Source organism: Polypterus senegalus, chromosome 12 (assembly GCF_016835505.1).
Source record: "Polypterus senegalus isolate Bchr_013 chromosome 12, ASM1683550v1, whole genome shotgun sequence".
Classification (NCBI taxonomy): domain Eukaryota; kingdom Metazoa; phylum Chordata; class Cladistia; order Polypteriformes; family Polypteridae; genus Polypterus; species Polypterus senegalus.
The window spans coordinates 56,045,419-56,072,458 of NC_053165.1; the positions used below are offsets into that span (position 1 = coordinate 56,045,419).

The following is a 27,040-nucleotide window of genomic DNA, read 5'->3' on the forward strand; positions in this document are numbered from 1 at the left end:
CTCCCATCTTGTATTTATAATTGATGTACCTTTTTCTCACATGTAGTACTTTGCACTATTTAAACTCATTAAACTGATTTTTCCAACCATACAAAATCATCATTTCAATTAGACAGTATTTATTAAATTATGTAAAAAGGAAGAATGTCCATTCTGCACAACCTCACTCTAATCTTTGAGTTATTTTATTGCATATGGTTTAAGATGCTTGAGCTGGGAGAGAGGAAGAGATGAGAAGCTGTTGGCCCAGCAAACTTCAAGTCCCATGGGACTTTATTGCAGTTATTGGAAAGGGTGACCAGTTATCTGGTGCTCTACCCTATCTGCCAGATGTACCTACTTGGTTATATTGGCCCCAGATGCCCCATTAATCTTGACTCTGAAAGCTCTAACAGTGGCAGATTAAGAAAGGATGTCGTCCAAGTGTCAAGACACGAGAATCTGGTGCTTTCCAACAGGAGACAAGAGCTGATTTGACAGCAATTTTTCCAAATGAAAAATGTCTTTGTTTCATATAAATGAGATAGAGGGGTAAAGCTCAACAATTGAAGGACTTGAGGTAATAAAAGGATGTCTATAGGAAATACAGAAATCATAAAAGTAGCAACATCAAAGCTTAAGGCAGCAACAGTGAGGCATTCCCAAAAGATATGAAGGATGTTAAACAGTGCATTAATTTGATAAAGAAAATTGAAAGGGTCTGAGGTTGGCTGTATAGTGAATGATGACGTCTTGGTATAGCCTATATACAAATTTAAATTGGATATTTTGAAGGTTGGTGTGGCCAGCCACAATGATAATATTTTTAAAAATAGAGGTCCATGTAATGTTCAGACGATGATGGGGAAACTTCATACAATCTTGCATAAAGGTCTGTTGCTGTTGTTGGGTGTAAGGACACAGGGTTATAAGCAAAGCAAAAGGATATAAAAGATGTGGTGATGATAACTGGATATTTCATGTTTTATTGACCAATCTAAGTTTAGGGTAGAAAAAGAAGGAAAGGGGCAGAATAACATTTCTTCCCTTTGTAATGTACTGAGACCAAAATTCAAAAATATGTATACATGTATTTTGAGTTGCATTTTCCAGGCCTTTAGTTAGTTTTGAAAAATGCTGAAATCTTTTAAACTGATTTTGCTATCAACTTACCATTTTTATCTCAATTTTGCTTTTTTTCCACAATTTTGGGCCATTATTAAAAATTAGCAAAAATTATGGTCCCAGTGAAGATTCCAAAGTCTGTCTAATATGCGCATTGTCTTCCAATTTGTGTTTTTTATTCCCTCCAAATTAACCAGTGGATTGGACAGTTTTGTCATTTACCACTGAAATCAGTGAATACTAATAATACTAACACTCACCTGTGCAGAATCATAACAAAAAATATTTTGAGTATATAAAGAATTATGTGTAATTTACTTTTTGTTTCATACGCTAGTAGTTTGATCACCAAGGTTTAACAACTTATAATTCTGTTTTAATACAACACGTTTTCTTTTTAGTGCTGATTTTGATATTCCACACATTACAAAGGCTGCCTTTATTGGTCTGAGGTCACAATAACTCATTTGTCTCCCTTCTTGTCTGTCATAATTACATTTTCAACTTTTTGGTCACCATGTACTTTACATATGTGCAATGATTCCTGGAATGTGCGTATTAATGGTTTATTAAAAATACAATTAATTTCTTTCACCAGATATAATGAAATATGTTTAGGTTTAGGTGTTACTTTTTGTCATCAATGTACCCAGAGCCTGTAGAGATTCTGTTTTCTTTTTTAAACATCAAATATTTCAATTTTGGATTTCTTCTTTAATTCTCCCATCATCATCTTAGCATATACTAACAACGTGATTGCCCAAGTTTTTCATTCTGTCTGCTTTGGACACTCCTGTTGTGAAACTGTGAAATGAGAGTGCTTTTGTTTAAAACCCTGTATTTGTCCACACTTACAGCCTTCCTTTCATTTGCTTACAAATTTCTATTCTTTCTACTTGCCCACATTATGCAAAATCTGTGACATTTTGTCATGTAGATGCAGTCTAAATCAAACAAGCAAGTCCAGGGAGCTTGTTAGTTGGAACAGGACATAGGCCAAGTGAGCATTATTGAAGTGTTTCCACTGTGTTATACTGTGGAAAGGCTTTTAGTTCTACAACCTCTCTTGAACTGTTATTACCAAAAAGCTTTGCGGTGATTAAAACAAAAAGAAACAGTATTGTGTCATGCTTTTTTTATGGTTTTACTCATCCTATCTTGGCCTATCCATCCATTCAGCTATTTTCCACACTAGCAGAAAACTACATGCTATCCTGGAAGCATTGGGTACAAAGCAGGAAATAACTCTGGTTGGTTTGCCAGAGAATTTACTGCCAAACTTCCTGCCATTATGTGTGGCATAGTGGAAGAGAGGTAGTGCTGCTCGCTCGCATAAAGGAGGGTGCCCCCTGCGTGGAGTTTGCATGTTCTCCCCATTCTGTGTGGGTTTCCTCCCACATTCCAGACTCATGCAGGTTATGTGAAATGGCATTGTTAAATTAGCCCCCAGTTTGTGTGTGTGTGTGTTTTCCTTGTGATTGACTGGCGCACTGTCCAGGTATTATTCCTGCCTTGCACTCTATGAATTGCGGGATAGACTCCAGTTGCCCTTCAACCCTGCTCTGGATAAGTGGGTTAAGAAAATGGAAGGATGTACTTCCTCCCATTATTAATTTTCTCAGATACTTCTCAGTTTGAAACATCTAATAAAGTTGTTCATGTTATCCAACGAGAATTGTATCACTGTTAACCCTTGCTGTGCTGCTGATCACCCATTAATGTTAATGATTATGGTGAAGGGTATATGATTGTATTTTTTTTTTATCCTAGACATATTACCAAAATACATTAGTTTATAGCTCAGTCAATTTGAAAATTATCTCCATGGCATCTCAGACAGACTCCTGGTGCCTCCTGTCTGCTTCTCCACTGAGGAAATAAGCTTGCTCACCAGAAAGATCTTGCTTGAATGATCCTTGCAATCAGGCTTATTGTATAATTAAATTTGTTGGTATATCTACCATTTCATCACTTGTCACTTCTCTGGTAGCATGGAATGTGTATTTGGTATCTGCCGTAGAACAAGATAATGATGGTGATGCTGCTTATTGAAAAAGAAGCAAAAATAGATGTCTATACCCCTCACAAATTCTGTTTTTCCAAAAGTGCACTGCAAAGCCTGTATCAACATTTCTGTCTCCACTGACACCTTCACATTATTTTAGAAAACAGCCTAGTTTTCCAGCTCTCTGTGTCTGTCTGTTAAACTAGAAGGCCTTATAAAATTTATCTGGACCAGTAGAGTCAAAACCCTTGTGTCTTAGTCCCTGGATATCTTCATAAATAACTCTGGGTCATCATTCTTAAAGCAAGTTTTTTGTATTGTTTTTTTTTTTTTTCTCCATTTAAACTCAGTTATTAAACTATGTGCTTCTGCTAGCTAAAGTCCTTTCCTTATCTGTTTACAAAGAAATGAAAAGCTGTTCAGATTTTGCAGCTATCTAAAATGAAATTCTTTATCTCCTTGAGCTGCTAGTGTTGCTCAAGCTCTGACACCATACTGCGAGAAGGATTTTTTTAATAGGACTAAAGAGGCAATAATTGTAGGAGAGAGAAACTGGGACAGCAGCACATGTATGGAGTGCTTTGAGATTTTTCTGTGTCCTTTATTTTTGATTATATCCCAGGTGGCAGTGATATGTGAATTCCTAGTAGCTTTCCTCTCCATTTCTGTATTGACCTAATGTCGAATGAAGTCCTCTTCTAATACATTCCCAATCCAATAGAATACAGGAGTAGTAGAGCTCATGTGACAGTAGTAATAATAATAGTAATATTTAATCTGTGTCATGCCGTTTAGTGCAGGGTTTGCAATACTTTTTCTATAGAACAAGAGTGTGACTACACTACTCTTATCAGCACACAGATTTTCAATTGTAGTCATGGGCTGTGGTTAGTAATTGAACGAATGATTACAAGTTGCCAAAATAAGTTTTTTTCCGTATGTTTGTGAGGATCTCAACAATAATCAAGGACCTCAGAGTTAGGCTGTTGCTGATATAGACTATAAAAATGTGGTTCACATGGATAAGGCATATATTGAAGTTGTTTCATGGGACATTCCCACAGTTGATAATTAGACACAGTTCACTGCATGGTGACACCAGAGATACACACAAGAAACATTTGAAGGGCTAGTCATCTCAGATGCCATGAAGGCTCTTGGGAAATTCTCTGAGTAGACCTGGAAATAGGGAAGTCTAGTGAAACCTACTCGGCTTGTTACCACCATAAAACCTTCCAGGAAAAGAGGGATTTAACTAACAACCATGTGCACTTTAAAGGTCCAGTGCCTTAGCTACAGCACTTCCCTGCCTGTTCTGATTTAATCCCTGAATTGACATGCACGTATACCTTTCAGATTTTACATTGCAAAACAATGGTGCCATTTTTCTTATGGTATGTTGTGAAATACACAATGTACTACAGGTTGTGTATAATGGGTACATTGCATCGTACCAGAGTGGTGTCCCTTACAGTGATTTGATTATAGTCTGAATCCTGGCTGTTTCACCCTCGTTTGAAGCTTGTATTTTCTCCTAATATTTGCATCCTGTTAGGTGTTTTGACAAGTCTAAATTAGGCGATCATGGGCACAGTATGAACACGAGTGTGACCTTCCACTTTACTGCATATTTTTTTCTTCTCTGATATTTATGGCTGGCTTGAATGTTTATTCCTATGAGTTGAGGTAGTGGGTGCAAGGCTGCATGCTGTGTGCTGGAATGGCTGTTTTTAAATACATTTTAAGGAGATTAGTGCTGCCTACTAGGCTTAAGTGTGCCCTTAAATAATGATGGTCAGTAAACAGTGGGCAGAGGTAGCCAGTAGCCAAAAAGTTGCACTTAAGCTTTAAACTTAATGAGCTTTTAGCATTCTATCTTACTTTGTGCATTGCCTACATGGGATTTCTGATTTACTCCATCCTGCTTATATTACTGTGTGGCTCAATTTTTTTTGTGTGTGCTTTTTTTTTTTTTTACTTTTTTTTTATTTTACTTTATTCTGTGCAGTTGTTCACAAGTAATAGAATGCTAGTCCTTTCAAGCGTCTTTGATACCCATTTGTATGTTCTGTTTCATTACTGACAGAAGTTTTCAATTTGTGTTGAACACTGTCAATAAATGCTTGCACTTGTTATCTTTATTCCAGTACACATGTTGCTGAATTTTGCTGTAAAAATATTGCACAAAAGAAAACAATTCTGAAAAACCTAATGGGAGTATTTAAAAATGGCATTCAGAAAAATAAAGCTTCAAGTAGAGGCTTGCTATCTGGTAGATAAGAAAAGCTGGAAAAAATCAGTGACTGTAAGTTCATAGTGGCATCGCCGAGAACCTCTGGATTGATGTTGGTTCCAAATGTAGAGCTGTGTGAAAGTGGAGTCGCTCTTACATTGCCAGTTTGCTTTTTCAAGACTGTATTTAACTTAATTTTGTGGAGTTGGTTTTACAGAGAGAATTTTTCAATCAACTATGAACTAATGGGTTCTATTTCTAAACAAATGATACTACAACATAAAATAACACAAGTCAGTTATAAAAAATGCAGGATTATATAGATGAGTAATAAGGAAGACAATAAAATATTAGGTCTAAGTAACTCCCATAGGGTTATGAATCTTCTGTGTCATACTATTTATTTTAAATCATTGGGGTGTCTGATGGTTGTTGTCAGAAATGTATATTGCAAGAATTAATTGGGCTGTATATTACATTTTAGTCATATTGAACAGTTTTCTCTTCTATATAATTTATTTATATTCAATTTAAGTTGTTGATGTGCCAGGTAGTTGATTCAAATTTTTGCACAAACTCTTATTAGATCTGCCAGTATCTCATACTACAGGTAATACAACATTATTTCTAAGACTTGAACTGTCAGACATTGACTGAAATAACTGTAATGTTGTTCAGACATCAGATTCATCATTCAACAGGTTTCCTGAGGTCGTCTAAAGTTGTTTTTTTTTTATGGCGTTACAGGAAGTGGGACTGCTGTCTTGGAGAAGTTACAAGAGACATGCTATTTTATGCTTGGTAGTGTCAAGTTATCATCTGCTGGCTTTTGATGGCTTCCTGATTTGAACCTGGACCACTGTGCCATTGAGACATTCTCTTGTTAGCCCTGCGTGGGCTGAGGCAGGCCCTGTACCCTCAGTGCATGACTGCCAGGAGGCCGTATGCTGTGCTTTGCAGAGTCCTGACATAGAGAGGTTGTTATGGTGATAAATTATGAAGGAAGCAGCTGTATGTGGTGGTGGAAGGCAGTGGGAGATGATGATGATGTAACACTTCACAAGATATTTAGAAAGAAAAAAAGCAAATTAGCACTAATTCATTCTTGAAAATGTAGGTTTCCACTGTTTGCATTGAGATAGAGGTGCTGATCAAGAGCAGTTTGGTTTACAAATTATATTAGAAATCAATAGTCTGACTGATGTCTGGGGAGATTCAGTTTTGCTTCTGATATATATGATATTAAAATATGGTTATCTCACTGATGTTTTTCTTAATGTAAATAAATTCTGCTTATTTCAATATTGAATATTGTTGGCTACTTCCTCCTTTTTTTTTTTTAGCAAATCTCTGTTTAGTGGAGACTGGTTTCAGAAGATAAGGTCTTGTGTTTTATAGGTGTTGGATAGTGAGACCCTCTCAACATCAGATTACACATCCCTGCTGAATAGCTAGAGCTAACATAATCCGATTCATAGAAGTGAAATGCAGGAAAATGATGGGATCAGCTTCCACTGAAGATAAAGGTGTAATATGCAGCAATTTTTACAAAATCAGGCTACCAGGAGGTGAAGTTGTAGGAAAGCAATCTCAGACAGGGCCAGAATTCAAAGTGACAAAGCTGTAGGATAGTAAGATCTAACCTGATGAGAAATGTAGAAAGTAAAGTTAATATATATTCTTTTGAATTTCGAGATCTGACAGAATCATACTTCTAGATAGCAAAGTTTCAGAATTTACAAGATTATTAAGAAAGGCACTTCTGTTAAATTGATTGATTGACCCTGTGTTAGGATATAGCGGGTTGGATAATGGATGGATGAATGATACACTCAGACTCCCTAGTTAAACTACAGATTGTTAAAGTCTGCCTCAGTCAGACTCCCATGTAAATAAAATTGCAGAATTCTGACACTTGGCTATCTATCTGATGCTTGGATGTCCATGTGTTGGAACTGAAGCCAGTTGTCACTATTTGTAGGCCTTATGTACATGTATACATATTGGAAGGAATAATAATTTTTGTTAAAGAGGAGGTTTTGAGATCAAGCTCTATATCAGTCATGAAGGAGTAGCTAAAATGTGAGTATTCAGGACAATTGACTTTCATTACCTGGTAAAGCAGAACTGGTAAATTGCTGCAGATTAGGATTTGCTTCCTCTCTCTGAAAAGTAAAGTCTGACCCCGGTTAATCTGTTCTGCACATTGTTGTATACTTTCTGTTATCTAGGCTGGGTATTTATTGCACTGGTAAAAGATTCAACATTTAGGATTCATAGGCTATAAAGGCTAATGTAATTACTGTCAAGTCTGGTGGGTTTTATGGGGTCTTTATTGTGTTAAATGCTTTATGTACTCCTGAGGTTGAAAGGAATAGTAGTGATGTTCATGAGGAATACAGACAAGTTTAAAGACTGGACACAATGAACAGGGGGTTTCTTACAACTGGGAGTAGTGGGAGTGTGGGATTTGAATACTGGAATTAGAAGAGTCCCGTCCAAGAGTTGGAAGGTGGCTATGACTCCTGGAGACCCCGAATGCCTCATTGTGACGATTGTAAATCCTTTTCTTGGCTGCTTCTGTTTGATATTTTGCTCTCTTCCTGTTCTTGTCTTGTGATTCTGATACTTCTGGATGCATGTGCTGGTGAAATCAGCGATAATTACAGGCTTCTTAAAATAATTATGCCATGGAATGAAAGGTGGAATGAGTGTACAGAGATGTACATTCTTACACTCTCTCTCTCTTTCTCTCTCCCCTTCTCCCATAATCCTTCTGTTACAGTGTCCTTGAATACTTTTTGGTGGTAGTTTCAGGCCCCATTTGTCACTGGGGGCCTATAGTGGCTGGCACCACCGTGGAAAGCAATTGCCTCTTTCTGTTGCAAGCAAAAATGTATTGGTCAGCATAAAATTTTTTTGTCATTTGTTTTAATTGATATTTGGTTTAGCTGTTAATTTAAAACTTAGGATTCAAAAGCTGTTTCTCTCTGCTATTGTTTGGATTTTCAGGTCTCCCAAAATTATGATGGTGCATATTTTAGCCCTTTCAGAAATATTATCAGTATTTAGAACCAGACTAGTGACCTAGTACTTTTTGGCTGTTGCACCTCCACCGCCTAATTAAATGATGAAAGTAAAGGGCAAGCCAGAGCCCAGCCTAGGCTGGTGTCACCAGATCTGTGTAAGACTGCACCTACTGATAAATCTTAATGCCTTCAATGTCAATTGGAGCACACACAACTGAGCTTGTTGGCTGGCATCATTTTCTACCAGTCATTATACGAGAATACCAGCTTGTCTGATATTTAGTGGGAACCCTCCACCAGTGTGCACCTGGTTCCCTTTGCTCCCCACTCACTCTTGTTTCTCGGCAGTCTTGTTGAATGAAATGTGTCATCTGGCTAACTATCCTTTGCATATTATTTCTTTTTTGTCCTACAAATTTTAAACAGATACTTTTGCATATATGTGTCATCGAATCAGACCTTAGATAACTGGCACCGTCTCCTTTCTTGTTTATTTTTAAATTGTGTACTGATTCAAATAATCATGTGTGGGTCTTTTGAGGTCATACTTATCTAATGTCTTCGGCTGCTATGCTCAGTATGCCCATTGAGTATGTTTAGCTCCCTGAAGCTGGCTTGCTCAGTGTCTCTAGTCGTTTGGCTATCTAAAAATCACTATATACAATCATTGATATCTGTGTTTCCTGTTGGTAGAGGTATGTGTACATGTGGGTAACTGTTTCTGGGAGCTGGAGAGGAGAACTTCTCCTGTTAGACAAAATGTATATTTTAGTGAAAGGCACGAAGGGTAAAATAGAGACACCTTAGTCTAAACGTATTTAACAGTTGGAAGACACACATGGCCCTTGAAGGACAAATAAGTGCACCATATTTTTTTGTTGTTGGCAAGTGGGCAGCATACCCAGCTATAGATTTTAATATGATGTAGAAGGACGTCAGTTTGTTATAACCTTTCTATAGTATGCTGTTTAGCATTGGAGGATGTGTTTTTGCTGCATGAAGGGTACCACATGAAAGAAGGTAGCACACGAAAAAATAACACAGCAGTTTATTTTGTGATGTATTCTTCTTCCTCTGTTGGTGGCATTTTAGCTTTGAAAACTTGGAGTTAAAATTTTGTATGACTCTGGTAGTGGGTACTAAGTTAATGGCTGTTGCCTTCTCCTTTTGAGGTCTCCTCAGTGTGGCTGCACCATCTTTAAAAAGTTCTGCGAGCATCTGTTCATTGGCTATGAGCCTCAGCCTAAAGTAAAACAGAACTTTTGACTTTTTTTTTAACTGTCCGAATACTGGCCCTATCATATCCTTCTGAGTATACCTTTGGGATCTTGAACATTTTTGAGAAGTTCATAATCGGTTGGCTAGATAAATGTGTTTGCAATGCATAGCATGCTGTGTGGCTGGAATGAAATAAGACATGTTTTTATAAAGGCAAAGGGAGGCTTCCAACACTGCAGTAGTAAAAATAAATTCTGGTAATGTAGTGCAGGTGCCAAGACATTGGACTTCACCCCAGAGACTTTTAGTTCATTTCCCTCCTCTGCATCACTTTGTGGCCTTAAACAGATCATTAACTTGCCACCTGTAACAAGTATCCGTTAATAATGGTAAGATACCCTGATTTTATACATTACCCTGGAAAAGGCATTAAAACACTGTATCATAATAACAATGTATCTGACAGTATTTTATATAGTGTCTATTCTATAGGTAACCATTACAAAGATGCTGACATTCTTAAACGTTTGTAATTTTCAGTGTTAGCAGGCTGCACATTTTTCTTTGTACATTTGGTTTAAAAAACAGATGTAATAGCTAATGTTTGTGTGATGGTGTGCTCTGCTATGTAATATTGTGGCACACCCTGCATTTGCCAGAAAAATCCCAGCCATGGGATTTTAAGTGTACAATCTGCCAAAAGATGTGGAGATATTCAGAATGTTTGATGCGCATAAGTGAGTGGAAGTGAGACTCTTTTGTAATCATTGTTTCTCTTCAGGCTTAAACTTTCTGCCTCTTAGTTAATGCTTGTTTTGTCCTGTTCTGTTTCATAGCAGGCAGTGCAACATGGTGGCTAATGCACTGTGTTATAAAATACATTTCTCCCAGTTCAAACCCCATCTAATGAGGTGGATTTTATAGATTTCAGTTTGATTTTCAACTTGGTTTTTAAAAGGAAGACTAGGGTAATCTTGTTTATCTTGCTGTGTACACATACCAGATGTATTCACTGATATTTTGTGCATGAAATATGAAAAGTAAAGTTAATTTTAATGAAATCAGATTGAAATCATATTGTCAAGATTATTTTGGATTGCTTTATTTACAATATGTCATTTACAAACACTTTTTAAATCTTCTTTTGTAGAAACGCTTGGTTTAAATAGTGTTTTGAAGTTGTCCCTTTGGCAGATTTGTAACATTTGCTGTTTTGAGAGTTTTGTTTTTTTTCATCAGTACAATCTGGAAACATTACCTGTTCAATAATATTAAATGAAAGATAACCTTTCATAGACAAGTCAGATAAGCTAAGTATCAAAGCATCAGATTCTATCCACCAACTGGTGCTTTCATTTTTCATATCTGTCCCTCCTTTTTCATTGGCTACATTTATCTCCACTTTAAAATTCTTTGTAAGATCTTTTTTTTTTTTTAGAAGATGTATCTATTATTATCAAAATCCGTTAAGCACATTTTTTGATGTATTGTTTTCAAAGTGTCTTGCAGACTGTCAGAATTTGCTTTTGCTTATCTTTGTGGAATATGTATGTGTGTTTATCTTAAACTGGACTGGTGTCCTTCATTGGAGTAATGATGTCATCCATTAAACAAAATATATCATAGCCATTCATTGCATTCAAAACATTGATTTTCTTTGGCCTGAAAAACCAAACAAGCTCTGCAGATTTCTTATTTGTGAATAAGTAAGCCATTTTAACAGTCTTTGTGATTCTGCACCTTCACATATGATTTGGATATCTTGTCATCAGAGACAGATCTGTTTATATGTCAGATCAGTTAAAGCCACTGGGTTTAATTTGATTATGAGCTACGTCATGTGAATGTTTGGCCAATGTGGAAGTTTGAAAACCACCAACACCTAAACGTTTTTGGAACAAATGTGTAAAAGCGGCTCATATGTAATTACTGTTGTGGACTTGTCATTGTTGCAGAGATATCCTGTTGGTTTCTGATTTCTCTCAATGTTTAATTATTACAACTGTAGCTGGTACTGCTGTTTTCCCTGTGTAGCGTTGGGTTTCCTCAGGGTACAACAGTTTTCCTCACATATCCCAAAGACATTTGGATTAGCTTAATCTGGACGCTTATTGGTATTTGTGTGTGCTGCAGTAGAGTGGTGGCCCATCCAATGTTGTTTAGCACCTTGTACCCAAGTGTTGCTGTACACAACACTGTCTCGAAATGTCCCTGAACTAGAAAAGCAGGCTAGAAAATGGATGGACATTTTTAACTACATTCATTCATGTATTCCCTCATTAAGGCTATGCATAGTAGTTTTGTTAATTTAGCAAGCAATCTTATTATTTTTTTTCATTCATTCATTTAATAATAGAAAGCTACAAGTTAAAATGGCTGCAACTCAGCTGATTCTTCAGATCAACACACACTTAAACCATGCATGAGTCATGTATTTTTATTTATAAACTTGCATTATAATGCATTAAAGTTTTGTAATAACAAGAAAAATCTTTTATTTATTTAATCTTGAAATACCAGCAGGATTTTCCACTTTATATTAAGTTAAACTGTACAGAATTTTTAAATAAAATGTGATTCCCAGAATCCCATGCTGAAGTTCAAGCACTAACTGAGTTGGCATGGCTGCTTTATTTATTTAAATCACTGGACCCTGTGGGAAAGTGAAGGATGGAATGTTAGCTTGTCTTGCTCCTATGTACAAATGCTTTATTTGCCAAATAGTTAGACTTTTATGTCTATAGAAGCTTTTTTATGATCCCAACTGTAAGCATTGTATATTGCACTAGTACCTAGTACATTATTTCCTAGCTTATAGGAAATAGATTGGAACATTTGAAGTAATGTAAAGTAGGATGATAATTTCACACAGGGAAATGTAGGGAGAAGTGGTGGGACTTGAACCACTTACCTTTGCGTTTCTCAGCTGTTGTTCTTGCTCCTAATGTCCTGTGCCAAGCTAGTTTGAATGGAGTGTCAGCACTTGATGTGGTCATGAGGGGTGTATTGCAGTAGTTATTATTTCATGGGACTCCACTCTTAATCCAGTGAAGAGATGTTTCTGGAGACAGGCATTGGTGCTGTTGTTACTTGAAATTGTAGAATATTGTTTTGAGTCCTCCAGATTTGCTGAGCCCATTTTAAATTTGACTTATTTCTGCTTATTAATGAATTACAATCTCTGGAAACTGGCTGTTCCCTTTTTGTATATGTAAACCTGGGAGTAAAGCCATTCCATGTTTCACATTAGCCTAAGCAGAATTGCCTATTGGTTAAGGAAATCTGCCAATTGAATACAGACATGAAGGGGGCTTTATACAAATGATGTTGCTTGTTAACTGTGGTGTAGTTTAAGGGTTTTAATAGGTCCGCACTTTGCTTTCAGAAATATCTTGCAAGCCCCAAGCTGAAGTTTTCCTATTTCTGTTCACAGCATTGATGACCAGCTGTCTAGTGACAGATTGTTCTCTTTAAACTTGCTAAATATGGACACCCACAGAATAAACACATTTCCATTTAGTTTTTCTACTTTTTTATTTGTAAAGCTTTAGGTGTAGAATTTATCATAACACAAGCAGGGAGCAAGGAGTTGTGAAGATGAACATGAGGAAACCTTTCCTTTTTGAAAAGCTTCTTTATCGTGTGGGCTGGTGGCATTTGTAAAAGATGCTGGAAATGTGTTTCATGCTGAATAAACCCCTTGTGAATGAAAACTTTTTTTGATTGCTTAATAAGCTGTGTGTTATGTATTGGTCATTTCTTGTGGACACTGGTGTTAGTTTGATTTGATGCCCTGCATGGTTACCTGTAGGTTACCTTCCCTGCTATTCTTTGTCGTTCTTTCTTCTTCTTGAGGAAGCCTCAGAAAGTGAACATGAAGAAGGGAAGGGCAGACAGACTGGTCTCATTTGTAGGGCTTGGTAAACTTGGTTCCATCAGCAGTTACGATGAGCCTCTGATGAAACTTGTCTTATTCTACTGCTTGTCCAACATTTTCTGATTTAAAAGAAGCTGGATGGGACAGCTTTGTCTTCTCCAAAATATTGAAGCATGTTTTGTGGTGTTTTGAGATCAGAGGACCATATCTACTCAGCAAGGATTTTACATGCTCATTTATTTGCTAAAATGCAGGTCACTGGTGATGATCATAACCTAACATATCATACTTAAACCTACCTAATCCAATGTGGGGGCGTGGGGGACATGTTAATCCTGGCCTGGCAACATTGGGCATAATGCATTAGCACCTTGCCCACTTCTGCTATCTATTTCAGCTATAGATTGCCAGAGGACCATATTCTGGCAGCATCAGGTATAATACAAGAATCAAACCTGAATGGGACAGGAACCCATCACATTGCTATTCACACAAATAATCCTTTAGCCTTTGTAAAGTCGAAAGTTACACAACATGCAGATGTTTGAAACAGGGGAGGAAGTTGAATTCCTTGAGTGAAATGTGTACAAATCTGGATAACATTTGTAAACTCCACAAGAACTGAACCCAAGTCCTAGGTGCTGTGAGACAGCACTGCAAAACCCAGTGTGAAGACAGTTGTTGTTTAATGCTGTATCTTTCACTCTGTTGTATGCTTATCCAAGTTTTGCAGTTTTATAGGAACATTATTTTGGAGTATTTGGTCTAATTTGGTCAGAGAATAAAGATAGTAGAAATCACAATATCAAGATGCAAAGAACCTGTGAGAAATTGAAAAGCAACTAATAAGGAGTCCAGTCAAATTTAGCTTCTGATCTTTAAGTTCCCTGGAACATTATAGCTTTCTAGGAGTTCTCTTTGCTCAATCCCATGAACTAAGCTTTTCAGGCTTCTTTGAATATTTTCTGAGAAACTTTGTTAAACATGAAAAATGCATAGAACATAGACATGATATAGGTGTGTCCTTTCATATCAGGAAATATCTTTGGCAGCAAGTGGATGACAGAGCATTGTGCATTAGATGGCTCCAGTGACCGTTCTGGTGGCTGTAGGTGGCCAGTTTGTTCTTCCAGTTCTTCATTCCCTCACAGGCTAGCTGTTAGGGAATCTTTCATATACAGTGCAATTCACAGACTTGCAATCTTGGCTTCAGCAAGGAGAAAAAAGAGGTGACAAAGGTCAGTGCTGGTCCAGAGGAAGTGGAACTATCCATTTCTCAGATTGTTGCTTACATGATTAACGGAGTTCTGCCTAGGTACTGTAACACATTTGTCTGTTGTGAAATCACAGCTGCACAAACTTTACAGGGCGCTCTGAACACCCTTTGACAGACAGTCTGCGAGTGTAGCCTTCCTGGCTTGAATGATGCTGTAAATAGCTCAGATATGAGAGAGACAGGTGGGATTGGTTGTTTGGATTGGCAGGACTGAGGAAACTGGCAGCTGAATCTGCAGAAGATGTATTTAGGACTAGAGATGACGCATCTGTGGAGTAAATTCCAGCAGAGTATGGGGAGTAGGTTAAAAGGTATTTGTGCACTCGACCTCTACAAATGGTGCGCATGGAAACTGATTTGGAGCCGGTTGGGGTTGGGCTCTATAGTCTTTAACGCAGAGCAACATTCAAGACTGTGTTATTTCGACAGTGAATAGCTACTGTCTGACTGTGCCAGCTGTGAATGCTTGAAGTTCTGTCAGCGTAACTCCTCCCACTGTTCTGAATTTAGTAAAAAGATGTGTTTAAACAACCAATTACTCTGTGTGTATCTGCAGATCTGAAAGAATGAATTTAAATGAAATTAAACCTTGTTTATTGACAGGGTAAGTGTGTTTCAGTTTTGGATAACAAAATGCATCTATTGAAAATTCATTGGTTTGTCTCTGGCATTTATTCAGGGTATGAATTTCTTAGCAGCCAGTACTTTATGGGAGGTTGAAATGCGACAAACAGCTCCTGAGGTCAAAGCTGAACCTTTTTTCAGAGAAAACGGTCGTGCCTTTGTTGTCATATTTGTGAGGTGTGACATATTCGGTCTCTTTTACACTTTATCAATAAGTCATTTTCAGTTCAGACGAGATTTAGGATTGAACTCCTAATTTTACATCCCTATGTACATCTCAGCTGGCCAGTCTCTGCTTTTCTTTCAGCAGCATTCTGATGTGAGGGAGATGGATTATTTTGCCATTGGACCTAAGGAGGAAAGTGTCTAGGACTTGACTTTACTAGGTGCAATTCAACGCAAAGTGTATTTGTTGCAGGAGTTAGAGATCTTTAATCCAGTCTTCACCTCCAGGTTGTGCTTCTGAGTTTATATCTGACTGTTGTTTGTCTTATCTTTAAATAAGCCTGAAATCTGGCAGGGTGTTCTCTTTTTCTGCTATTTGGTTTTACGTCTAAGGTCTGGGCAGCAGTGCAGGGCATTAATAGTGGTTACTATCTATTCCTCAGGAGACACCCGAGCTAAACGCAGATTTTTCACTTTCTAAAATAAGCCTAGCAAACGGTGGCCGAACATTTGCTGAGCCTGGCTATTATATCCGTTTTACCCGATTTAACTAAAATAAGTATAACATGGTTGCTCTGAGCCATATGAGGAGCTAAAGAACTAGAGCCAACCGTGATGTGGGAGCAGATGCTGATAACAGCTGTTGCAGGCCTAGCTCTGGGCTCCTGCGAGCTGTGTCTTCCTTCAAGACGGACCAAAGTGCTCCTGCATTCCTGGTTCCAGAGGGTGCAGCTTGGCTGCCTGCGTCCATACACAGCACAAAAATCTGCCTCAGACATTTGGAAATTGCACCATTGTTGTGTATAGGATTCATTAGAATTACAAGTACAGTGGTGAACGGATAGAGCATATCCATTTGTGTACTGCTGTGAGATATTGGGTAGTGGACATTATTGTCACTTCATTTTATCAAGCGTCAGGCTAGCTGGTATGCTATATGACATAGGCTTTTCTTTCATATCTTTTTCACACATGACTCTGGGCTTACACTTCATTCTTGAATTAGTAAAGGTTTGGAACATGTTTTTACCTTCTCCTATCCCACCAAATAAGTTTCAGTGTGAGGCAGTATTACGAGGAAAAGCTGTTGGAAACCTTCTGGTACAAATGTCCAGCCAGCTGTACATAAAGCTGCTTTTGCTAAATAGTTTAGTTCCGTGCAAAGTCAACTTTTTGAATAATTTTGTGATAATGACAACAGAGGTAGTTTTGCTATCTCCCGGCATTTGTGGCTCTGGTTGTGTTTTCTTTTTGCTTTTTTCACATGTGTCAGGTTTTCTCACTGTAAGAGATTTTGTGTACAATAGCAGATCTATCTGACAGTCCAAGGACAGCTGAAGTGTATGCAGGTTAAGGTTACAGCTAGTTGAAGGTGGTGGCATTTTCTCTCTTTTTAAACTTCTTAAGTCTAATTATACTGCCTGTTGAGGTATTGCAGCACCGCCTTCTTAAATACAAAATGTTTCCATATCGGACTACTGTATATGCTTGTTCTCTCTGTAATAAACCTGTTTAATTTAGTCTGTTTTTTTCATTTCTTAGTAGCTACTAAATGGTGGCTGAAAGCAATTGTAAGTGCAAATAAAAATATGTCCTCCAGAGGAGAGCCTATGCCCTGAAAATCAACTTTGTGCATGCTCCCTGAAGATGACATCCTTGTTTAAAGTTGCCCAAAGAGAAATGGAAGCAGAATGCGTACATAAGTAAGCAAACAAAATGTTTAAGTAATGTATTTATTCACCCGGGTTGAGAGATCATGTTGAAAGTAAAGACCGGTCTGAAAATCATGTGCGAGTTAGAATGACTGGCTCGGGAAATAGTTGACCTAAACAGACATGGGAGAAATGCTTTTAAATGGCTCTCTGTGTGATGTGTTTAATGCTGATACGAGATATAACTCAGAATATTTTTTTTCCAAGTATGGAACTAGCCTGGCTTCTCCCTAAAGGCGATATCAGATTACGTTACTTTTCCAGTAATTTTCAGTTATAATAATAATAATACATTTTATTTACATAGCACCTTTTCCATGCTCAGGGAACCTTCATTTATAAAATCTTAGCAAGTCAGAGGCAGTCGATGGCATACTCCCATAAAAACAGTCATATAATGTGATGTACCAAGCAACTCACTCCAACTTGACCATGGCAGGCTCCAACAAAACTGAACATCTTTAGTCATAGGGGCTGGCTGTGTGTGCATGAGCACTGACAAGCATTGAATACTCATCTGGAAGTCTAATGCATTGACTACAGTGACGAGGAGTAAGGAACGTGGATGTTTTGAACTTCACAAAGAGAAGAGAAGCTTGTCTCTCTAATGTTTAATGTTCTACATGCCGCAACAGAATGGATAAAAGAAAAACAAAATGAGGTGAGATTGTGGCTGAACTTGCCATAGCTGTTAACCCTTCATACAGTGCCAGCTCTGACAGGCAGTATTTTATTGGCTGTCACAAAAAGAAGCGAGCACAACTGTGCTGGAATGTTGGCACTAACTCTATAACTGTGACTTGCCCAAAGATATTCAGTCATTTAAATTTACATGATTCTGGCAGCGAGATCAGTAACTTTGACCTGGAAATCTGACATACTCAACATCAAGATGTCACGTAATATGATGTTGTCTTAATACCTTAAATTAATTAAGCAGGTTAGAAAACAGAGGGATGGATGAATGCATGTTTCAAGGCCCTCTGTTTTGAGATTTTTGTCTTCAGTATTTAACTCAGCTTTTTCTTTAGTCCCTGCTTATTAGTTTAACCTGTCTTGGTTTCAGAAAATTTGGCTATCTTGTTATTTATGGCTTCCTTGCCCTTCCACTTTCAAACATTGTATAATTTTTTTGAGAACGATTAGACCTCTCCCACTATTTCCAGTATGCCATCCTAATTTCACGTTATTTATTTTTTAGTGTAAAATTGCAAGACTGTTTGAATCTATATTATTGACGCTCTTTTATTCTTTTCTTTGTTGCTGTTTGATTGCTTTTGTCATTTTAATAGTATTCTTTAGTTTCCTACTTACAATTTTTAAGGCATACATTTGGCAAGCCCTCATGCCCCACATCATATATTTTTCACTTTTTAGAGCTCCAATGAGTTGTTTGATATCACATTGTTTAAGAGGGAGATGCTGCAAGAAAGCCTTGTGAAACTGAGCTGTGTTTTTCTGGTTTTGTCCTACAGAAGGATTTCCTTACTTTTCTGTAGCAGAGGGAAGGAATGCAGAGCCTATTATTAGACCATCTTGTTTGCTAAGAAACCTTGATGAGTGCGGTCAGTCTGCTGTATTTACATACATACTTTTCTCATGTCTGCACATCTGAACCACAATTCTATTTGGGCAATACTTGCCAGCATGCCCTGGTATTGCAGTCTAAAGAATGCTTTGGTATAGTACTGTCTTGTGCATACTGAGGGGCTGCCATATTTATGAAGGCTCTAGTGTGCTCCTTAGAGAGAAACCTGGAACCATAGGCTTTGAAAGTGCTCATGACAGGTTAAGGGAACTTGCGCTGAACTCTGTAGAGGATTACAGTTTCTTGTATTTGCCACAACTTTGCAACTCCATGCTAAGATTTCAGGTCTATACCTCAGACATCTGTAAGGAAATGATAAAATTATTATGTAAGAAAGGGCAGAGCAGGCTATTTTGTTTCTTAGGGGACTGCGTTCCTTTAATATGCGTAATGAAACCTTCTATTACTCTGTGATGGCCAGTGGTGTGCTGGGCTGGTAATATATCAATTCAAAGAGGGCCCAAACTAATTTAAAGGGACAGGCTCAGTTATTGGACGCACTCTGGACCCCTTGGAGGTAGCAGTGAAGGAGAAAATTCAAACAAATCTGATTGCTGTTATAACCAATGCTGCATTTCCTCTCTCTGATATACTAACACAAGACATTCAGCATAAGTGCATCAAGAAACGCTTTACCAACAGCAGTACATCCGCATAATACCTCACTGTGACAGGGACTGCCAAGTCAGAAGTTTATCTTTCGTTTTAATTTTCTTCTTTTTTTAATCATCCTGGTGTGTATTCATTCTATTTGTGTGTGTGTGTGTGTGTGTGTGTGTGTATAGCTATCTATTTATCTGTTCATTTATTTAAAGAGCTTCTGTTAAAAGCCAAATTTCTCCTTGTGGACATAATGAGTTCTACCTATCTTTCCATCCATCATTTCCTGTCCTCAGTGGTAAGCTGTCATCTCAAAAATAATGTGTTGTGGATTTTTAAATGCTGTGTTTCAGAATTATTCATATTTAAACTGAGATCTCACATCTTTGTTCTCTGGAAGGTCTACAATTCTTTATGTACATTTCTTCTTTTTCTCATTTGTCATTGTCTTTATTTTTTGTTGCATTTAACATTCAGTTTGCTAAGAGATTATCTCTGTGTGTGTCAGGCCCGCAAACAGCTCAATTTCATGCTTTGTAAAGTATTTGAGGTTAGTATGTACTCACTATAAAATATCACTTTGCTCTATTTGTAGATCTAGAGTGGATGTAATCTTCTTGAAATAAAATGCTGTGTATAATGATGTTTTTCTCCCTTTTCCATTGTTTTTAAAAGCATACGTTTCACATGTGCTGTCTTGTCTGTTATCTTAAATAAAAAAAACTGGGATACATTGGAGCAGCTAGAAGGAGGCTGACTGCCCCCTTTGTCCTTGTCAGTTGTATTTTCTTCAGCCTCCATGGAGTGCAGGGGTTGCCATGTTGACAGACTGAGTGGATCTGTTGTATGACGTATCTGCACATATGAGTTTGTAGCTTCTAAAAGGAAGGCCACAACTGGGCAACTCACAACATAAGGGTAAAAGAATACTGCCTAATAATGAGAGCAAGAGAAATAAAGGGGGTGCAATTTCTTTAGTAGCAGCAGCCGTGGCAATTCTTTGAAGCTGAACAGATGACGACTGATGGGATGAAATTGAAGATGACATTTAAATGGGCGCTAAAAATAGGATGGTTGCTTGGAGACTCTGCAGCTGCTGGATTCCATGAGAAATGTCCAACTCTACATCTATTGGGGGGTTGGAGTGCTGGATGTCATGGTGTGATTGACAGTTGTGATGGCTATGATAAGGGTGGGTCTATATACCAGACCTTCAGAAAGGAGCCAAGGTGCCTGCCTTTCTCGAAAACTCGTGTGTTCTATGTACATAAACACAAGGAACAAAAGTACTGTGCTCATTGGTGTTGCTTGTCAATCTGGCCTTGATGGTACAACTGGTCTGTATGTGGATATCCTATGAGCCCAATTTTGAATTGGGTATTCGTTACTGGAACTACTGGCTGGTTGCCGCACAGTGTATTTCAGGAACCTGTAACATCTTGTTACCCCATAATGTACACTCGCATCTTCACATATAACACCCATGCTTTACCATCAGTTGAATTTCAGACAGTTACATGGGAGCTGGGACTTCATTAGTAGTCATTAAACAAAGAGAAGCATCAGTACTTAAGACTTAAAATAACTTAAAGAAAACACCCTGTTAGGTTAAAAAATACATTGTGTAAATAGAAGGCTCATTTTACAAATATTTATTGGCATGTATGTTATGACCAATTAGCTGACAGGCTATGTTTATTTAGCACCTTATTATAGCACCTTTCTGTTTAAATGCTATTGCAGGACACCTTGCAAAGTACAGATTTAATATACACGTTTTTATAGTTTAGGTATTGACAAGTGAAAAGGTTTTACTCAGTGTCACATAGATTGTAAAGAAGAATTGAGTCGGAGGCATTCAGCTATTACTGCGGTGGGCTGGCGCCCTGCCCGGGAATTTGTCCCTGTCTTGGGCCCTGTGTTGGCTGGGATTGGCTCCAGCAGACCCCCTGTGACCCTGTGTTAGGATATAGCAGATTGGATAATGACTGACTGACATTCTGGTTTTATGTGTAGGTTCAGATTTATTGATCAGTGAACATAGTGACATTGACTTTCAAATTTAGAGTCACAATTTTTTAGTCACTACAATACACTTGACTGCCACAACAAGAGTAAGTAATGGTAGAAGACATGAGTGCCAGCCCAGAACATCACAGAATCAAGATAGTGGGGTTGGATTTTTACAACTGGTGTTGCACGTCTGAGTACAGTAACTTTGAGAGTTAAATGATTGAGTCTTTCTTTTTTATATACTATGATGATTGATTGGACAGTTGTCACTTGTATCCAGTGATCTAAGTATAAGGGTGTCAGTTGGCAGAGCATTAGGACTTTTTTCCGTTATCTCTGATTTTGCAATTTTGGAAGATTTCATTAGTTAAGGGGATATAATCGGGTATTACAACTGACGTGCAGTGACTAGTCAGCTGGTATGGTGTTGTCAGAAAGATGTGTGCTTTTTCTAAGATTGGAACAAGCTATCAAGTAAAGATGTAATGTGGTAACAACAGCACTATGTGTGGCTCTGTGAAACTGTTAGGTCGGGACTGAGCTGTATTTGCACTTCTGGGTTTGTGTCTGCCACAAGAGACTTTTATTTTCTTTCTCTCTATCTATCTGAGTAAGAAATAGCACTTAGAAGGGTCTGGCCCTTGGTGACGGTGCCGCCGTTCACTAGAGCCGACCTCGATTACTCTTCAGATCCTAAGAGCATTAAACTGCAGTCTAATTGCTAAATGTTTAACTGCCTACAGAAGGTGAAGGACTTCCTTTCTTGTGTTTTCCTGCATGCTATTATCAAAGCTGTACAAGGCAGCTAGGCTTGTGTCACAAGCAAACTGTGAAAAACCCAGGAATAAAACCATATAATCCATGCCATTGTATTACTCAGGTCAGGTCGTAGACACCTACTAGGGTGTGTTTTGACATCGCAGACCTCCAGAAATGTAATATGTGTTTTAAAAAACACTTGGGCTCAACCAAAAGATGTAATAAAAACAAATAAAGTAGATATGTAAAGCTTGGCACATGGGGGACTGGCAGTCGGAGGCCATTAGACTTTGTAATTTTGATGGTCAGCAAGCCTAGCAGTGTAAAAAAGCTTCTTTTTGGGCTGTGTGTTTTTACAGAAACACTTGAATCAGTTTTCTGTGAAATATACACATGCTAACACTTGCACTCTGCCTTAGCATCCTAGGCTTAATTCTGTAATAGGCACAGAGCCTGGGCCAGTTCTTTACAGACACCAGACCATCACAGAGTGCACAGATACTTTCAGTCACCCTGGTTTAATTCAGTGGTGCCAATCAGCCTAGCAGAATGTTTGTAAGAATGTGATAGCAAACCCCTTAATGCATAATGGGGATGTGCAGACTTCATATAAAAGACAGCCTGGATGGAAATCGAGCAACATCTTAAAAACGTCACATTGTAAAATGAAAGGAATTTTTTTTTTTTATCCGTTGAAAAAATGAGAGAAGTTAACAGATGAATATTTTCAATAGGCAACCACACAGATTTGGAATATAAATAAAGAGGAAGGTGTGATAATGCAAGTAGTGGCCGACAGGTAGCTGAACAGACTGTCACTGCAAGAGTTCCAGAGAGTGCTCTGAAGGAACATCTCCCAGATTGCACTGAGGTAGCGCAGGACTTTCCCATCTGTACTTTTCTGGGACCATCAGTCTAGAGAAGGATTTAAAGTATTTAGTTGAAGTATATTGTATGGGCATCAGTCTTTTTGGGAATGGTTTTCTTTATTTGCTTAAACTAAGATGCTGATGTAATGGGACATCTACATATACTGCATAAAGAAAGAAAGAGAAATTTTGTGGCATTTTTTTCACCATTTTGGAGGGAGGGCTTTCTTTTGTTACTCGTGTACACAAGCAGCCTGATAAATGACTACTGTATCTGTGTCATCGTCCATCTGTTGGCATGCACCTTTAACATGGTATCGCTCTCCTGAATACTAGTTACAATACAGGTGTTTATTTATTCATCTGTATTCCTAATATTAATATAATAATGAATATATAGACAAGTGAACATTGAATAAAATGTAGGTGGTAGCTTTAAACAGTGGTTTAGGATTAAAGTATTTTATGAGGTATATTGTATACAGTAGGTGTGTCTATATCTAACTGGGAGTATGACTTTGTAATGTATATAAGTTGGATTAGTTTTGGCTTATTATATGCATCTTATTCTTGACAGAAAAAAGGGCAGTGACAGTTTTTGCTGTTGTCCTCCTTCTGTTTGGAGACACTTTTTGTCATTCAAGGTTAGCCAGTGATAATATATGCACAGTCAAGCACTATTTTTACTGTCAAAGGTTGTGTAATAATTGCAGACAAAAGAAAGTAGATTCTGTGCCATAAATGGTTTGACTGTGGAACTTTACAGTGGTCAATTTGTGGTTACAGAGCACCTTTTGATCTTTAACCACCAATGAAATACAATGCGTTTCTTTCACATTATGGAAAAGAAACTGATAGAAGGATATCTTTAGTAAACTGGCTTAAACATAATGCTTCTGTTTTAAAGAAGTACAAAATCGTGGAGATATTCTCGGAAAGGTCTGTGATTTGCTGGAGACCAGTGTGAAGCCTGCTATTCGATCCAAGAGGCGGAGAATGCTGTCTGAAGGAGTTCTTTTGCTGCAAAACAATAACAGACGGCTAAGAACACCAAGGCTTGTCTGGAGAAACTGAAGTTTGAGGTATGGCCACATCCTCCTTATTCACCAGATTTGGCACCATGTGATTTCCACCTTTTTGGACCGCTAAAAAAACATATGGGTAGCGCAAGTGCATTGAGACGGGTGAAGACTACATTGACAAATTACATTATCAGTTTTGTTAAAGTTCAGTCCATTTCCTGAAAAATCCCATTTTCTAACTTTAGATTGACTCCCCCTTTTCAAATGTATGGAGGCATGGTTTGTAAACTAGTTTATATGAAATGAAGCTTTGTAGGGTATATAAAGAAGTCACTTTATTAACAATGTGCATATCTTATGCCACACTTCAGTAATATACTTTACAAATTGGATTACACAAGAGTCTCTTTAAGCAGCTTTATTAATTTAGTTTGGAAATAAAGGTCTGTTATTTCTTTGTAAAGCTGGATTGCCTTCTGTAAAGGGATGGCTTTTTAAAGATGTTCTACAGCGCAGTGACTTTCCAAACCCAATCTTTTGGGACTTGTATCATTTAGCATAATATCATGCAGTGGACACCGCTTCAGCCACTCTTCTAGTGTTCATTACTTTAAGATTTGCAGGTTTCGGACTTCTTTTTTTGGAGGTGTAGACTATAGTTTGCTGTCTCTGAGGAGTGTGAGAGAGTAGATACTAGAGTTGGGATTGTCCATTGAGAAGTATAACATTAACAGAGATGCTTTATACTTTTAAATGCATCACCTTTTACATGTGCTTTCTGGCTGTGGTTCTATCACCACAAGTTAGTGGGGTGGGAAATGGAAGTGCTTCCTTGAGGGTTACCCTCTTTTGGGCTTGATGAAGGGCTTTGTGTGCCTGTGGACTTCATAAACAATTTCACAGTACAAACCTTCCTGCCATTGTTCTCCCCTGCCTAGTGTGATCACGGCTGAAAAAACTGTGGCGTTGTCTGAGTGGCTGAGGGCGCCACTTCTTACTACGAGGAAGCTTCCTGCTGGTGGCTCCCTTGGGTACCGGATGTTTTGGGAGGTTAGCCTTGGGTACTTTGGACTTCACTTGCGTCATAAAGCAGAATCGTGCAAAGCTTCTGCATGCTGCCACAAGATCAATGAGAAACACTTGGAGCCGGACATCCCGGCAGTCTGTACTGTAGGTCAGGTTTAAAGAGGGTAATTCTCACTTATTGTACCATGATGTACCTTTTTGTCTGCTTTGGAGTTGATTCCAGTTATTCTAGTAACAACTTTTCTTATGAAATTTAGAGTTCTTAAATACTGTATCATGTAATTCATTAAATATTCTCACTCCTAATTAGCAAACTAATTTGTTCTTTGTCACAGCACTATTTGCCTGTACTCAGTGAAGAGCACAATGGTAAAATAAAATGAATTATTCAAATGATGTACTGACCTCTTTCATATAAATTTACAGTGGAACGGAGGGATGGTTTGAGGACATCCTACATGTGGCCACTTAGCTCCTCTTGTGTCAGAAGCATGCAGCTTTATTTAGGCAAAGTGAGATGGAAATCTGAGCATGTTGTCAGGAGAATCATGTCTACACAGCTCTTGGGTTTGTAATCCTTACATCAAAACAGACCCTTTGACATCCCAGGAATAGTGGCATAAGCATTCTAATTTGCCTTTCTGTTTGCATCCAACAATATCTAGCAGGCTGTCTGTTTTGCAGGCTCTGGTAACATCTTTGAACAACATAGTCTGTTGATTACACCTCAGAGAAAAAATGGACAAATGCCCTGGGTCCTCACTGTTTGGCATTGCCTTTACTATAGGAGTATGCAGGACTCCACTCTTGGGCCATTGGAGTGAATTCATTTTAGCTCATAGCATTGTTTACTCTTAGAACAGTTGATGGAACAAGCTATAGTAGATTCCTTCTACTTGTGAGTGAGAAGGGTCTCTCCCATCTAAAGGGACAGAATATTCCTGAAATGCTTTTTGTTAATCCCAAATTACAGCCTATCTGTTCTGGAAACTTAAAGCCTATTTCTGAAGGCCACGTAATACAGGAATGAACAGATGTTCTGCCACTAAGCTACGGGTGACCACAGCCAAAAGAGATGTTTTGTTTTAAAACATCCAGCTGCACTAAAGATAAGAAATGCCTTCTACCATTAAAATCACTTTATTAGTAGTAAAAGGCAGCCAGTGTAGATACTTGGTTTATTCCACATCAGAGTGATCTGGCTGTCTGATAAAAAATTTAATACCTATTGATCTGGTCCTAATCAGAGGTGGACTGTTTCAGAATATGGCTTGTGTGCAACACCACTACGTTTGTAGCTTGATGTCCATAAGGTGACAACACAAGGACGCTGCTTTTCAGGCAGATATTTTGACCACTAGCTGGCTACTATTTCCACTCTCCATTCAGTACTCTTCAGTCTACAGTTTCTTCAGGTGTGCACTGAGGATTGGCCCCATAGTGAATTTAGTTATTAGAAGTCTTCAAAGAGATCTGCTTCAGCCTCTGGCATGCGTCTGCCCAGCACCATTGCATGAAATACGTACACGTGATTCAAGGTTAGGAGATGCTGCCCTTGTTCCCTGTGCAGAAGTGAAATGTAAATGTCCAACTAGAAGGGTTCAGCGTTTCCCTTCACAGTGGTGTTCCACCAGGCAGATCCTACTGCTGCCACCACTTCTGTTGTCGTTCTCAGGAGCCAAATGGGGTAAGCCACACTTGTTAGTAGTGTTTTTCCCTTCAGTGTTTGATGTTTTTTTAATGGTCACCTTGATCTTAGGACACAGCTGAGGAGTTTGTGTTTGTCTTTGTCTTATTTTTCCATAATATCTACCTTGACTGTAATTTTTGGAGCACATGTCAATGCTCATGAAAGGCTGACTTTCCCATAATTAAGGAGTATGCCACTAGAAACAATGTTTTAAAGAATATTACCTTTAA

The 27,040-nt window shown here is 38.1% G+C and overlaps 1 protein-coding gene across 3 annotated transcripts in view; it reads left to right on the forward strand.

The window, feature by feature from the left end:
• The window catches only part of zdhhc8b (zinc finger DHHC-type palmitoyltransferase 8b), a 39,206-nt gene that overhangs the window by 4,247 nt on the left and 7,919 nt on the right, over positions 1–27,040 (forward strand). The window contains exon 1 of one of the 3 annotated variants that reach the window (XM_039771474.1): positions 17,885–17,904. The exons of the other annotated variants lie outside the window; for them this stretch is intronic. Coding sequence (XP_039627408.1) covers positions 17,900–17,904 — 5 coding nt within the window. The 5' untranslated portion in view covers positions 17,885–17,899. Of the gene's footprint in view, positions 1–17,884; positions 17,905–27,040 lie in introns of those variants that run through there. 3 annotated transcript variants of the gene reach the window in all.